This window comes from Marmota monax, unplaced genomic scaffold, assembly GCF_021218885.2.
Source record: "Marmota monax isolate L192 unplaced genomic scaffold, Marmota_monax_Labrador192_F-V1.1 WCK01_AAM20220418_F8-fsc00038, whole genome shotgun sequence".
Lineage (NCBI taxonomy): Eukaryota > Metazoa > Chordata > Mammalia > Rodentia > Sciuridae > Marmota > Marmota monax.
This window is the reverse complement of record NW_026692498.1, coordinates 12,627,452-12,644,042: the sequence shown is the minus strand read 5'-3', so window position 1 is coordinate 12,644,042 and position 16,591 is coordinate 12,627,452. Positions and strand designations below refer to the sequence as shown.

The following is a 16,591-nucleotide window of genomic DNA, read 5'->3' as shown; positions in this document are numbered from 1 at the left end:
TAGAGTCCAGCCAGACTCCAGCAGACACAAGACACAGAAGCTTGAAAAACAGCCTCAGATGATCAGCTTTCCTGTGACCCAGTATAGGGCAGGGGAAGGGTGAGCACTTGATTTGCAGGCCAACAGGTACAGAACTGCACATTGCTAGTGGCAAAGTCAATAAGGAACTAAGGGTAAAGGTGAATAGAGAGGTCACCTAGACCTAGAATTGTTTTTAAGCAGAAGTGCACTTCTCAGACCATGACAAACTGTCTTTCCAGCCCACCTGCCCACTACTTCTAGACACCTAATGTTCCAGGCAAGTGGGGTTTCTCTTCAGGTCCCCAAAACACCCATTATCTCAGTTTCTCCAATGTGCCTGCTTACTCAGGGCCTTTTCTTTTCTTTTCTAAGCCTTTTCTTTTTTTCCCAATGCTGGGAATCAAACCAGGGCTTCACTCTACCTCTGAGTTATATATCCTCGACTGTAGTTGATAAATACATTTTTAAATCATACAGACTTACAAATAAACTATTTGCTTTTCAAGATTTGTTGATTAATTAGTTCAACAATTTGTTGAATGATCTGTATATGCCAGGCTCTGGACTAAGCATTAAAGATATAGAGTCCAATTAGACATAGTTTCTCTCCATAGGAACATAGTATATGAAGAGACAGAAATCATACACTGTTCTCTGCACCCAGAGAGGTAGAGAGAATACTTTCTGTAATTCTGTCTGCCAAGTTTTTGGCCCTCTGTACCCCCAAGTCTTCATTTCTAGCCTTTTCTATAGCTAACTATGGTCATATAGCTAAGTCCTGGCCACAGAGATTTAAGAGATTAATGGATTATGCAATTTCCAGGAAACAACCCTTAAAAGGGTTGACTGGAATGTGATCCCGATGGTTCAAACTGGAGAGGCCACTATGAACCTAAGAACTAAGACCACAGACACAGAGAAACAGGAGAGAAAGCAGTCTGGTCCTGACACCATGGAGTATGATACTAGAACTGGACCATTTGCTTCTGGACTTTAACACAAATGAGTGAGGCCAATATTTGTTTAAGACAGGAGTTGCCAGCTTTTTCTGTAAAGAGCTAGATAGTAAATAGTTAGGCTTTCCGGGATATGTGGTCTATGTCACAACTACTCAATGCTGCTTTGCAGCATGAAAGCAGCCACAGATAAGACATAAATGAATATCTTTGTGTTCTAGTAAAACTTTATGGACACAAACACTATGGACAATTAGTCTCCTTTTTATTTATTTTTTTCCAACCATTTAAAAATATAAAAGCTATGTTTGGCTTGTGGACAACATAGATAGCAGCCAGATTTGGCCCACAGACCCTAGCTTGTTGACCCCCTAATTTAAACCAATACATTTGGATTTACTGCTTTAAATTGATTATTCCCAGCTGTTATACTAGTACAATACCAGGCAAATAGAAGACACTTAGTAAATGATTGTTGAATGAATAAGTAAAAGAAACACGTGGCCCAGACACAATCGGTGGAACCTGTTGGGACACAGGAGAGAAGACAGATCTCTCCTGACTGGATGCACTGGAGGTTTACTGAAAGAGATGTCATTATACTGAAATCCAAAGGAAAGAGTTTTAGCCACAGCAAAAGAAAACTACCAAGGGTTGGTGGAAAATTCAAAGTTCAGGCAGAAAGATCAGTGTGTATAAATGCTCTGAGGAATAAACAAGATAACTCTGAGTATCTGAGGCTAATCTGATGACTATACCATCACACATATATGATGACCTTGCCCCTGGGGAAGAAGTGGTGAGTCCAATAAAGAATCTGAACTATGTCCAGAGCAATAAAGATCCAGGATTTTAAATTGAAGACTAACACAACCATGCTTGCAGTTTAAAAAAAAATCACTTTGGCAATAGTGGACAGACTGGAAAAATGAATGATCACTGACAGGGAGGTCATTAAAAACCCCATCTTCACCAATAATTTTCACCTTCCTGGTTGGAATGGTTTTTGCTTCTATGCTCCCTAAACCTTTGTATATATAGTATTTCCCATTACACTATGATAAAAAATAAAATAATATCATTTTTAACCTGTTTTCATGTCTCTTTTAAATTATGTGGTTCTTAAAAACAGAAATAAGGCTGTATTTATTTTTGCATGCCCCCAAGCACAGAGCATAGGAATTTGCTCATAAAAGTTACTGAACGTGTGCATCTGGTTCTAGGTGATCTGGGAACATACCAGATTCAGAGCCAAAACTCAGCCAGCTAATTTAAAGGAACAGTTTATGACTATAAGGGTAACAAAGGCTATGCTCAAAACTGCCACACGTTTGGGAGGGGAGGGCTGTCACATCAGCATTCTTTTGCCTGAGGCTGAGAGGACCTACTGGCAGCAGTTAGGATGTGCAAGGACCTCACCGGCATGGGGATCTTGGAGAGTTCTTTTCCAATGCAGTTCTTCATGATGCTCCATAAGTTGAGGCTATAGTTTGGCTTGTATGGTATTCTAGTTCTCTTTTCCTTCTTCGTCTCTTCCAGCTGATGCTTGTACTGAGAGCAAGAATAAAGCCATTCAATCATCCACAAAGAACAGAAAATCTGCTATTGCTAATCTTCCCTTCCCCCATACTTAAAATAAAAAAAAATCAGGATTTTTCTTTCTTTCTTAGCACTTTACAAACAAATCCATGGGACTCATAGCCCAAATCCTTCACCTTTGATGCCCTCCACATAGGAGTTACCTGTTCATCAAGGCTAATGTCACTGCTGGCCCCACTGATATTGCTGCCAGTGCGTCTGCATAGAGGGGAACACAGGAGATTTAGAACAAAGAGCACAACTAGAGTTTGGGCCTCAATTTTTTTTTTTTTACAAAGCAGAATGTCAAGTATGCTGCACAAACTTATTGATGGCTAATCAAAAGGTGTAAATAGATATGACTGTAAATGCCTCTGGAGAACTCATCATGTAAAAAGCTGACAGTTTTCCACTTACTTAAAGAAAAGAGCCCAGATTTTACTAAATGTCGACAACTATAACATTCCCACATTGAACAATGTTTCTAACCTCTTGATGATCAGATATGACAGTAAAGGATAACTTACTTGTGGCCCAAATTCTCAGGCATGGTGATGATCTCTGGTGCATCAAAAAATTCATTCTCATCATCTTCATCACTCATGTCTCCTTTCCCAGAGCAGCACTGATCTACGAGGAGAAGGCCTTCTTTGTTTTCTCTGGTTATATTTATCAAATGCCTGGTACCGCAGTTCTTCTCAGTACCAACCACAAACATAGCAACAAATGGTAAAGTAGTGGAAAAGCCAGAAGAAATGAACAGCTCCAAAGCCACTTCAGATAAGTCATTAATTGTGGAGAATTTGGAGCTCTTCTATCAATTGCAGAAAATCACCTGGCTCAAATCTGAACAGGCTATGCAAGAACAAAGCGTCTTACCTTTACCAGATCCTGCGCTGCCAGGAGTGTTTGCAGGCAGCACTGTGGCTCCCCGGAAGGCCCTCTCCAGGTGGTTGTGCTGCTTTGCCAGCTGCTCAAGGGTTTCTTCCAGTCGGATACGCTGGTCTCTTTCATACTGCAGTGACTTCTGCCACTTTTTACTGTGGGTCTGGGCTAACATGAGGAAATCTCTGCAGGCCTGTGCGGAGAAAGCACTAGATTGTGTCACCTCAACTAGTCAGGTTCTCCTCCGGCCTCTGTAAGCCCATTAAGAAACCTCATTCTGGGAACTTCAGCAGAAAAATGAGAAAGACTTTCCCTGTATTCCACAGTATCAGGGACAGCTAGCTCATGCTACAATCAAGGTCAAACTCAGAAAAGAGTGAAAATGGTTGTCATGGTTCTCTTACATTTTCCTGGTCATTAGGACTAAACAAATGCCAAGTGAGCAGTAAACCCAGACAAAGTATTTGTGGCAATATCACAAAGGGCAGGTATGTGAACTACACCAAAAGAGAATTATAGACTGAGCAAGAAGAGAAAATACACAGAATAACTACTTTCAGTAATTTTTTTTTTGGGGGGGGCAGTTCTTGGATTGAACCCAGTAGTGCTTAACTAGTGAGCCACATCCCTAGCACTTTTTATTTTTTTATTTTGAGAGAGGGTCTTGCTAAGTTGCTAAGGCTGGCCTCAAACTTGCAATCCTCTTGCCTCGGCCTCCTGAGTTGCTGGAATTACAGGCATGTACCACAATTCCCAGCCCAGTTCAATAAATTATTGACTAAACTCAAGTAACCTAAAGCAGAGGAAGTTAGACACTGAGAACCGAAAATCTGTACTGAATTAGACTAAATACCAGGCAACATAATTTGCTTTTATTTTGGTCACTGAGAGAAACAACTGACATTAAAAATTATAGACCTACTTGAGGAATCAAAGAAGGATTCTAAAGAAAAAATAGAAATATGCTCATATCAGTCCCTCCACTGGCTGACCACTATGAGTGAAACCAGATACCAATTAGTGGTTATAAATACTAAGCATCCTTCACAGGACGGCCCCCACCTGCCTTGTCGCCTTCTCTCAGGTAGATATGCTACACTCCACAATACAGCCATGCTGAGCTGCTTATCATTTCTTGGACAGAGTTCTTTCAGGCCTGCCTGCCTCAGCATATGCTATCCACCCTGCCTAAAATGCTCTTTCCTAGCCCCTCTCTAAGATAGGAGAAATCCTGATTTCTCAAAACCTGGGACAAATGTTAATTCTGTGACAGCTTCCCCCCTAGTCTCAAAGGTAGTCAGTCTCTTTTTTACATTTGCTTGGTGCTTTGCACATACTTCCATTTTACGCATTCATGGCAGAATCGTGACTGATTTTCCCTCTCCAGATGGATCAGGAGCAACTTAAAGACACATTTTATAGCTTATTCTTTTTTTTTTTTTAATATTTTATTTACATTTTAGTTTTCGGCGGACACAACATCTTTGTTTGTATGTGGTGCTGAAGATCGAACCCGGGCCGCACGCATGCCAGGCAAGCGCGCTACTGCTTGAGCCACATCCCCAGCCCTAGCTTATTCATATACAGATCTTTAGCTCATAACTTAGTTGTTTTGTACACAGTGAGAGCCTGATAAAGTCTGCTTAATAAGTCAATGAAAGAATACAGATAAGTAAAGGAAGGAGGAAGCAAAGTAAGCTTAAGAGTCAGAGAAACTTAAATAGAATGTCTACTCCCATGGTTTCAACTATTGCCTGCAGGTCAACGGTTACTAAGTCAGTGAAGCCAAATCCCACACTCACTGAGTTTTAGAGAAGAATCTAGGTGTCTATTCAATGCCTCAAAGTAACCTCAGAATCAGTGGATCCCAAACTGAACTCACTGCACTCCTCTGCTGACTCTGTTTCTCCCTTTGATGTTCTCCATCCCAAGAACAATTCCAGGGCCCTCTCAGCTGTCCAAGCCAGGAACCTAAGGGGAACCTCTTTTAGTTTTGCTTCCTTCCTCATATCTAATTATCAAGTATTATTGATTATTCTTCAATATTTTGAATCCATACTTCTTTCTATTGTCTATACCAGAAGCAGTAAAGAGTATACTTCTGGAGTTGGGCTGTTGGGGCTCAAATCACAGCTCCATCCTACTATTTGGCTGTGTAATTTGAGGCACACTTCTCTGCCCCTTATCTTATCTTAAAGAATTAAAAATATTAAAATATTAACTACCTCAAAGAGTTGGTGCTTTACATGTAAAACATTTAGAACTACACGGGGCTCACAGTAAACACTCAAAAAAGGTGCCAGCTATTAATTATGGCTACATCAAAACTCCTCTCATTCTCTTCTTACCCAATCTACCAAGCCCACTTAGCAGGATCTGCATCTCCTCTTACCTCCTCTCCCCTCTCACCTCCAGCTACTTCCTTGCCAGTAGTTCCCAGACCGTGGAGAAGGAGGGCTCCACACATGCCATACCTCTACCCCAATCAACTCTTCTTTGTTCCCTTTTAGTAATACTGATCATGATTAAAATTTAGCAGAGACATATTTCAGTACTTTGCTGAGCATTTCACATTAATTACATAATAAAAGCCTTTCAACAACCCTGTGAAGAGTCTACTAGCATCAAAGCCATTTAAGGATAAAGAATTGAAGTCTCAGAGAATAAGGTTGCCCAGGGTTATACAGAAGGTAGAGTAGGTGGTTGAAACCCAGGCCAAGCTCTATGTTGCCCTTCTTCCCAGAAAGACAGTCATTGCTCCTTCAGAATTTAGCTGAGATGCTATGTTCTCTAATCCTCTGGTCTGAGCTAAACGCCATAGCAGTCTAGACATGCTCATTCTATCATATCATGATCCACTCAAATCTCTGTCCTCTCACTAGAAAGTAATCTCTTTGAGGGTAGAGACCACATGTGTCCCAGGGATATCCCCTAGCATAGTGTATGGACCATAGCAGGTACTCATTTAGCAAATGGATATATTAACAGTGTCTTCTGTTAGATTCACTTTGGTGGTAAGAAAGGCAATATCCTAAGCTGTCAAGAAATTGAGTAAAATGTACTCTTCCTTCAATATAACTGTTCATTTAGAGCTGTCATGCATTAGCATGTTAATTTTTAATGTGCCTATTACACCTAACACCTTGCTATTATATTAGCACCAGAAAGGTACAAAGAAAACAACATATCAGAATAGAAAAAAAAAAAAAAAGAAAAGAAAAAGAAAAAACCCTAATACAAAAAAATAGTGTGGTCACCTGACATTGATAAAAAGTAGCTTTCACTCTCTGCAGTGTCATGACCAGAAGACTAAACACACAGTAACTAGGAAGTCAACAGTTTGGAAAAAGAGCAAACTAGACATCAGAAGCACAAGCAACAGTTCTAGCTTGCTGAGTGGTCCTAGGAGATGGGTAATCTTCCTGCAACCCCTAACTGAAAAAAAAAAAAAAAAAAAAAGAATTTGGGTTCTCTGAACCTTATGTGAATCAAAACACTGAAGAGTGTTCAACACTTCAGAGCATTCAACACTTCAGAGCATGATGCTAAAGTAACTTGATGGTTACTTTCCACCAACTAAATTTTCCCTTGGTCATAGGAAAAGGACTTTGATCTTTTAAGAGTCTTCAGTGAACTAAACTAGCTTTAAGCAAATGTCTTACTATCCTCACCTAAATAAGAGAAAATCTGGCACTAGTGAGGTAATTTCATCCCATTTAATTAGGGTGAAAAAAAAAAAAAAAAGCCAGCAAAAAACCCTTTCTCACAGAATAGTCTTCTCACGTATAAAATGTCTCCCCGTGTTTTTATGTGGAAGGGAACTAAAATAACCTGCCAGGTGAGAATCAGGACCAGTAGAGGAAAAACAGCATTGTTGTAAGCCATGTATTCATTTCATAACTATCAATTCATCAGTAAGGCCACTGGTGTTCTGTTCACCTGCAGCCTTGAACCCAAGCAGCTAAAATATCCCGTAAACTAACTAACAGCTACCCAAAATAGGAGTCCTAAGGAAGCAAAAGGGCTACCCCTTCATTATAAAAGAAAGGTTGCAGATTTTGTCCCATCAACAGAATTACTCCTGAAATCAAGGACTAACCAGTATTATAAGGTCCTCACTAGTATTTGATCCAGCCCCTGTTACTATCCTGTATGCCAGAATGCATTAGCCAAGTAGGGCTAGGACTCCAGCCTAAAGCTAAAGAAAATGTTGTGGAAAGAACCCATGGAGATCTTTTAGATCCAACAGATGAAATTAGATAAAAATAAACATATAAATAAAACTACAATCCAGAGAGATTAAGGAACTCAACTAATATCACCATCAGATGTCCTGCTAGTTGCAAAAGCAAGACTGCAACTCTGGACTCCTAACTAATTCTCAGGCTGAAGCAATGTCCTGACGGCTTGAGCAGAGCATGAAAGTCACTCCATATGGTGCAACATGTTCTATTTCATGTAAGAAACAATGTAACTTAAAGCCCTTGAGCAGTGAAGCAGGGTCTAAGGCTTTGTGCTTTACCAATTACAATTTTCTGACAGCGGGGAAGCATGTTTCAAAGAGGAAAAGAATCAAAAAGCAACAGAGGTACCATCTGTACTCACATTGATCATGGCATTGGATGTTATCCTAAAAAGTGTGGCTCGCTCGTTGACCTGTTTGATCTTTTCATTGCTCTCAGCAGGCAACTTTAGGGACTCTAGCTCACTGAGGGAACGCTGCAGGGCTGTGCCATGCTTGGCTATCAAGTCATTGCACGTGCTCAGGTCCTCCACTTTGCTGGAGAGGGTTCGGAGAGTGTTTTGCAGTTCAGTCTTGTCAGTTTGTGAGACAGACTCTTCATCTCCTGATTCATCTGTAGGGATGCAAAAGTAAGTTATATGACTCCAGAACCAAACCAAGAGTTGAAACCCTACCTACTTTGCCCACAACCAAACCAACACTCATCATGCTGCGTTTTCTATCTGGAGGCTTGCCAATTAGCAGATGATTTCTCTACAGTGTAGTATACACTCAACCGGCGCCAGAAACACGTGAGGCTCTTTTTTTTTGGTACCAAGGACTGAACTCAGGGGCACTTGACTACTGAGCCACATCCCCAGCCCTTTTTTGTATTTTATTTAGAGACAGGGTTTCACTGAATTGCTTAACACCTTTCTTTTTGCTGAGTCTGGCTTTGAACTCATGATCCTCCTGCCTCAGCCTCCCAAGCCACTGGAATTACAGGTGTGCACCACCGTGCCAGACCTGAGGCACTTTTTAAAGGCGCAGAGTCTCTGGCCTTATGCCCAGAAACTTTGATTCAGCTGGTGTGAAACATGGACCAGGAAACTGCAGTTCTAATAAGCTACCCAAGTATTTCTGATATACATTGAAGTTGGAGAGCCGCTGACACACAGGAAGCCATACAGAAGCTGAATAGCTCTTGGAATCAGGAATGTATTATTGAGTCTTTAAATTTTAGCTTGGAGTACCAATCCAGTCCTAACCAATTATTATTAAAAATTCACCATTATCTGTTGGGTGAGAGGTGAAATGGGTTGAGAACAAAAGTTATTCATTATGATAAAGTCTATGTCATTAAAAGTGTCATTAAGAATTTCATTAAGGGGCTAAGGGTGTGGATCAGTGGTAGAGCACTTGCCTACCATGTGGTGAGGCACTGGGTTTGATTCTCAGCACCATATATAAATAAATGAATAAAATACAGGCACGGTGGGGCATGCCTGTAATCCCAGCGGCTTGGGAAGCTGAGGGGGGAGGATGGCAAGTTCAAAGCCACCCTCAGCAAAAAAATGAAGCACTATGCAACTCAGTGAGACTCTGTCTCTGAATAAAACACAAATAGGGCTGGGAATGTGGCTCAGTGGCCAAGTACCCCTAAGTTCAATCCCTGGTACCAAAAAAAAAAAAAAAAAAAAAAAAAGTTTCATTAATTCATCTTTTCTGAAGGAGAGCTCTGGAATCTCATGATGAACTCATTTGATACTAAAACTACTATAAAAGTAATGCAAAGTCTTCTCTGATAATAAGTCAAGGAAAGAAGCTCTGTTGTACCTCTACTATAGTTTTGTACTTAACACTTTTTAACTGCAAAATGCCTTTCTAGCAGTGTCACTTCCTTTGGGGGAACTAACATCATCACTAAAACTAAAAGAAATAAGACAAGACTTGCCTGTCAGACAGAGAAGCAAAACCAAGATAAAAATACAAAATAAATAAATAAAATTAGAAAACAGTGAATTTTCCTTTCACTGCTTAATAGATATTAAATACAGTAGGGGAAATGACAGACAATAAGATAAATAACAGACAAAACTCTCAGTGAACAAGCTCATTAAACTATCAACATTTCAGCCAGATGCAGTGGCACATGCCTGTAATCCCAGCGCCTTGAAAGGCTGAGGCAGGAGGATTGTGAGTTAGAAGCCAGCCTCAGCAACTTAGCAAGGCCCTAAGCAACTCAGTTTTGAGATTCTGTCTCAAAATAAAATAGAAAAAAGGAGGGGAGGGTGGCTGGGGATATGGTTCAGTGGTTAAGCACCCCTAGGTTCAACTTCCAGTACTATCCCCCACCCCACCCCCAAAAAGCTATCAACATCTCATTGGCAAATTCTACCACTTTCCTTGAAGAAAAATAAAAAATACAACTAGGTTATTCCTTTTAGTTTAATGTTGCAAAATGAAGTCTTTTTTTATAGAAAATATATGGTTTTTCATCATCTATAAAAATTGTTTCAACTTAACAAGTAAGACTTTAGGAGAAAAAAGTAGGGGTCAAGGGCTGGGGATGTGGCTCAAGCGGTAGCGCGCTCGCCTGGCATGCGTGCGGCCCGGGTTTGATCCTCAGCACCACATACAAACAAAGATGTTGTGCCGGCCGATAACTAAAAAATAAATATTAAAAAAAAAAAGTTTAAAAAAAAAAAAAAAGTAGGGGTCAATCCAAATTACAAATTGTAATACTCCTAAGACTGACCTCATAATAAAGTTATTATGTCTCAAAAAGTTAAGGTGGTCAACTGGCATTCTTCTTAGGAGGCTGAGGCACAAGGATCACAAGTTGAAGGCCAGCTTTGGCAACATAATTAAGACTCTGTCTCAAAATAAAAAATAAAAATAAAGAACTGGGGGTATAGTTGAGTGGTAAAGTGCCCCTGGGTTTAATCCCTAGGACCAAAAAGAAAAAAAAGTTTTAAATGTGTGGGTGGGGCACTGGGGATTTAGCTCAGTAGTAGAGCACTTGCCTAGATTATTCATGGCCTGGGATCAATTCCCAGTAGCCCCTGTGCCCTCCTCTCCCCCACACAGAATAAAAACACAAGAATGATGTCTAGTTTTTCAATCTGGGCCAGATTAATTTTTTGTTGTGAAGGACGGTTATGTGCATCGTAGGGAGTTTAGCAGTATCCCTAGCCTCTTCTCTCTAGGTGACAGTAGCATCTCCTTCAGTTGTGACAACTAAAAATATCTCCAGAAATTGCCTGGAGGAGACAGAATTGACCCCAATTGAGAACCACCACTCCTGGAGAAATACTGTATGATGAAAAGTAGCTAGGGACATTTAAGAGAGGTGATAATCAAAGGACAAAACACAATGAGGAACAAAAGATAATGGGGACATATGGAAAGCTTTCCAGGCAAGGTCTTCTTTGCTTCCTACCTGATTCTGCTAGCATCTTCACAGCCTTGGCTTTTGCCAGTTCTAGAGCTGTCACCCAGCGCTGTCGCTCCACTTCTGAGCTAGCCTTCAGATGGTAGGTCTGAGCGCCCCCATTGGAAATGATAAAGTTGCAGGAGTCCTCCACAGTGATGTTGGCTGTGGCGAGGTTAATGGTACCACGGCAGGTATGTCTCATTTCTGCCTTTGACCTGCAAAAGTGAGACAAAAACAAGCTCAAGAAAAAGGTAATGGGTGGATTATCCTTTAACACATTTCATTTCTTTACATAATTCTGAGTCCTTGAAAATATGGTAATCTTAGAAATCTAATTATAGTTCCTGCAAACAACCCCCCTAAAATTCAAGAAACAATATATTGAGAATTTATTTCAGAGCCTTTAAGAATTGTTTCTTAAACAAATTTTATTCTTCCACTGTTCCTCTTGCTGTTAACCTTTTAAAAATAGATATTATTGAGGTATAACTATTTGCAATAGTAATTCAGTAGTCTCAAGTGTACAACTGAGTGAGTTTTGACAAGTGTATACAACTGTATGACCATCACAATCAAAATGTAGAACACTTCCCTCACCTCAAAAAATTCCCTCCTGCCCTTCCACAGTCAGGAGTTACTTTCTACTTAGCAAGTTATAAAGGTTTATATCCCTTGCAACAAAATTTTGTATGACAATCTCATTCCCTAAGAATAGTTCTGTCTTCTATAAACTGAACCATCCCCCTCACTGTAAATCAGCCCAAATCAGAACTGTCATACCATGCTTAGAATTATACTGCAGAAGTGTAAAAAGGCATCTTTAAATGTTTCAATGATTAAATGCTGGCTATAGCTCAAATGATATGAAATAAGAACAATTGCCCATCTGAGAGAGCAAAGAAAGAGTTATTAAAGAATCACAAGACATTTTAATCTTTTTGGAATATGTTCTTTTCTAAGGTCCACAGACTTCTATTGGTAGGAACTCCTAAGCCATCCTATTAATAGCTAGGAAAGATTCAGCAGATCTGCACTGAGGACTGGGTGTAAAAATTTTCCCAGTCTCTACTGACTGACAGTTCTATTAATAGGCTAACTTTTGAACTTTACAGCACTACTTGGTGACAACAAGCCACAAGGCACTTCACATAAAATAACAAGCTTCTAGCACAATTGTGTATACAGAGAAAACTGTGCTAATTTCTTCACCATGCTGGTTATGCCTAGGGACCTGCATGTTCAGACTGCATGCAGTTTTTTCCCTGTCCAACCGGGAACATAAAGAGGTCAAAGTCCTTTGCCAAATGCCACAGTACAAAGCAGAATCATTTCCTCTTCAGTGAAGCCAAGTGGCCAAACATACCTGGCACATCCAGAATTCCTGCATGCCAGAGGTGGCATACGCCCCATTCTCCAGAAACTAAGATTTGGTATGTTGGAAAAAGTGTGTTTACTATGCTTAGGAAGACAGATTTGCTGTCATTTGGTTTGTCACATGAAACATTTTTTTTTTTTTTCTCCTCCAATGCACAACTGAGCTGTATGGGATCGCCAGGGGGGTCTCAATGGACTGGGCCATTTTCCATCCTCTGCACCTGCCACACTGTAATGTGAATCCCTGTGTTTTCTATTCTTACCTCCCCACCCCCAAGCTTCAGTTACATTATGAATAATGCAGACCGAATTACAGACACACAGCTGACAGGCTGGCTCACCCTTGCTTTCTCTTCCAAGGGTGCCACTTGGACCTTCTATCACATTCCTCCTTATTGGCACTTTTCACTAACTACTTCCTAGGAATCTCTTTCTGCATGGGTCATCTTCACACACTAAAGAAGTTTCTCAAACAGCATAAAGTATACAACAACTTAAGAGATTGCAAGGAACCCTGGAAATAAGGCAAGCTTGACCTCAAAGCTCTTGAAGTTTAGGTAGATACACCTATGGTTATAAATGACTAGTGAGAATCTAGAAAGATTCTTTTCTCTTGCAAGAAAAGTTTTTAAGGCTGGGGATGTAGCTCAAGCGGTAGCATGCTTGCCTGGCATGTGTGGGGCGCTGGATTCGATCCTTAACACCACATAAAAATAAAAAAATAAAGATATTGTGTCCACCTAAAACTAAAAAATAAATATTAAAAAAAAAAAGAAAAGTTTTTAAGACACTAAAGTACTGGGTGGTATTTTCTGGCTAGAAACCTCTGCCTTAAAAGGTCAGCTGAAATAGTAATTTAATCTCTTAGAGCTAGTCATGAAAATTAACAGTATAGCCTGTCATGATGCTTCTGGGAGAGCCTGGATTCTATATAAGGTTTTAAGTAATGGATCATCTATGTAACCAGGTATGGAAGGAAGCACAGGATAGGTAAAAAGTGATGGGTCTAGGAAGCACATAATTTCATTTAAAAGGGAAATAATATTTTGCAAAGAGGATACACAAGAAATTGCAGGTTTAAGAGGCATGAAAACAGGAGGAACGACAATTTGGCTAAATAATCCAAAGGGAGACGGGGACCAGAAGTACCCTGTTGTGAAGAATAAATAGCCAATAGTTGGAAAGAAGTACTTCACAGCAAGTTTGAGGGTACTGAAGAGATTTGATAATCTAGATCCTGATGCTTCATTGGTTTATGGGTGGGGAACATACTAGCTGTTAAGGACAGGCCAATCACATGTTTCTCAATAAGTGAATGAATATGTCTTAAGAGAAGTTTTATTTGCAATTAGGCAGGTACCACTAGCTATCATAGGAGAAATGTTAAAAGTAGTTACAAATACTTGAAAAGATAGTGATCAACACTGATCAAGACTGGTACTGAACAAAGGATCCAGTGACCTGGAAAGCAGATAACATAACTTGGATGAAAAGGAAAGGAAAGACCACATGTTAAGGCCCTTACCTGATGTACAATTTTTTTAAATGGGCAATCAGTATTAATAGTGTTTGATGAATCAAGTCAGGAACATTGAACATTAGAGTAACAGTCACAGTAACCAGAAAACATGAACTTGAGTAGGGGAAAAAACTGGGGCAGAGTAAAATTTTAGACTAAACTGATTATCCTAGATGAGAAGTTAGTAATGGTTATATTAAGATCAATTCTAAATACAATAATGTAGATGATATATACAACTTCACAATTAATGTTTAAGCAGTGAGGAGGAGTTATAGGAGGCATCTTACAGATAAGAATGTGTTCTGGCTGGGCATGGTGGCACATACCTATAATCCCAGCAAGTCAGGAGACTAAGGCAGGAGGGCTGTGAGTTCAAAGCCAGCCTCAGCAACTTAGCGAGGCCCTAAGCAACTTAGTGTGACCCCATCTCTAACTAAAAAATAAAAAGGGCTGGGGATGTTGCTCAGTGGTTAAGCACCTGTGGGTTCAATCCTGATACGAAAAAAAGATGTGTTCTCACCAACAACCTCCAGCTCCCACCTTTAATCTCTTCTTGAAATTCTCAAAAATAAATTGTATGGTTAAAAAAAAAAAAAGAAATTCTCTAAAAGCCAATGTAGTGGAGTTGATGGAAAACAGATTTGTTCAACCTAACTCTCCTGGTAGCAGAATGATTACAGTCAAGGAAAAGGAACACAAAGTGAGTCACTCTTCAACAGCAGTGTTTTGGGTCCCAAACAGAATGGTCTTTAGGAAAATGTTCACTGAGAAATGCCAGTTTATTGAGCAAAGTCTCCTGTAAAACACACTTTTTGTATAAAGTATATACAGTAACCATAATCCATACTTACTTGCTTTAGATAAGTAATTTACCTCTGTATCTGACTGATTTGTGTAACACTAACCTGGGTTTTAGGTTATGTTGGTGCGAACAGAATTAGTTTCAAATCCTGACTCCTCCAAGACCTTGGGAAAGTTGCCCATGCTGAATCTCAGTTTTCTCATTAGAAAGATGGGAATATTGTATAACTCCCACAGGTTTTTGCTGGGAGTCAATCAAATACTATACCTAAAACACCCAGCCTCAATGTCCAGCCTTTGGGGAATATTTGTATCCTGTCCCCAAATCAACACCTTTATACATAGTAATAGGAGAAGCCCAATAGCATGTTATGACCACGTTCTGAGTCACTGAGGATAAGTATATATTAACTACTCCAAAATAAACAATGTTGAACAGAAATAACCATACCAAAGACATGGATTCTTATTTTAATAAAACATAATTCTAACTAACCAAAAAGATCACAGAAGTGTTGGATACAACAAACATTTCCACGGGAGGGGGTGGGGCAAACAAAAATAAGAGCAAAGCAAGAGGGCACATCTCCAGTCTGGGCTGTCCAGAAGGTGAAAGTATGCATAAGTCTTGGAGAGATAAGAAAGGCAAGGGGCAGAATCCTGAGGACACCTTGTGTATGGTGTCTTGGTGCCTGACTGTGGAGAGATTAAGGTCGGGTACATCAAGGGCTACGAATAACCTTGAATTTTAGAGACTGAGCATAAATAACTAAGACTTTGGGACTTTCACTATTAAGTTCTTTGAGAGCAGTGCTTAGGCTTTGCTCTTCTATGTGTCCCTTAGCGCCTACAACAGTGCCTTGCTGGGACAATTAATAATCCCACCCATGTGGTGGTGGAAACACAATGGAAGAACAGATGCTCTCCAATTAATGATGGAAAGGCCAGGGAAGGAGAGATATGGCACCAACGGGGGGTAACAGGGGACGGGTGCGGGTACAAGTCCTGGGGCTTTCAATTTCGTGGAAGTGGACTTCTGTCACCGGCTGTCAATTTGCGCAAGTGACAGAAAAGGGCCTGGGGCGACCTTGGCTGCCGTGCCTGCTGGTGAGGGCGCCGGGCGCCAGGGCTGTGGGCTACGGTGGGGGAGGCAAGGTGAGTGTCGGCGCCCCGGAAGCAGTTACCTGTAGTAGCTCAAAAGCCCGTTGCTCAGCACGAACCACCGCCGCTGGTAGCCTTTGATATAATTGGTCCATTTGAAGAGCCAGCCCTCTCGAGCCGAGCCCGAACCCCCAGCGCCCGAGCCGCCCGAGCCCCCAGCCGGCGGCGCAGGGGTTGGGCCAGCCGTCGCCACTCCCCCGGCCCCCGGGCCCTGGCCGCCCGCAGCTGCCGTGGCCACCGTCCCTGACGCGACCCCGGAGCCGGGCCCCGCGTCTCCGCGGCCGCCGCCTCCTCCCACCACTGGGGGACCTGCGCCGCCGCCGCCAGGAGCTGCAATGGCTGCCGGGCCCGGCCCCACCACTCCTCTCAGCTCGGTCGCCGCCATGAGCCGCCGCCGCCCAGAGATACAGGACCGGAACCTCCTACGAGAGCCGCCGCCGCCGCCGCCGCCGCCGCCCCGAGCGCCCCACACGGCTAGCGCATCAGCCGCCGCCGCGCAGCGTCCCCGCCCCGCCAGGCCCGCCGGAGGAAGGAGGGCTCGGTGACCGGGGTGGAGGACGTCGATTGGTGCCGCGGAGTGTCACTTGTGGAAGACCCCGCGGACATTGGCATTTCTCTCGGGCCTGTCATTCTAC

At 41.6% G+C, this 16,591-nt stretch overlaps 1 protein-coding gene across 1 annotated transcript in view; it reads right to left on the bottom strand.

Annotated features, from left to right (window-relative positions):
• Positions 1-16,380, bottom strand: part of Osbp (oxysterol binding protein) — a 30,758-nt gene extending 14,378 nt beyond the window's left edge. Inside the window, exons 1-7 of the mRNA XM_046445676.2 lie at positions 15,980-16,380; positions 11,105-11,313; positions 8,046-8,296; positions 3,435-3,633; positions 3,083-3,185; positions 2,720-2,774; positions 2,397-2,528 (exon numbers count right to left, since the gene is read on the bottom strand). Coding sequence (XP_046301632.1) covers positions 2,397-2,528; positions 2,720-2,774; positions 3,083-3,185; positions 3,435-3,633; positions 8,046-8,296; positions 11,105-11,313; positions 15,980-16,341 — 1,311 coding nt within the window. The 5' untranslated portion in view covers positions 16,342-16,380. The remainder of the gene's footprint in view (positions 1-2,396; positions 2,529-2,719; positions 2,775-3,082; positions 3,186-3,434; positions 3,634-8,045; positions 8,297-11,104; positions 11,314-15,979) is intronic.
• Between the last annotated feature and the right edge of the window lie 211 nt (positions 16,381-16,591).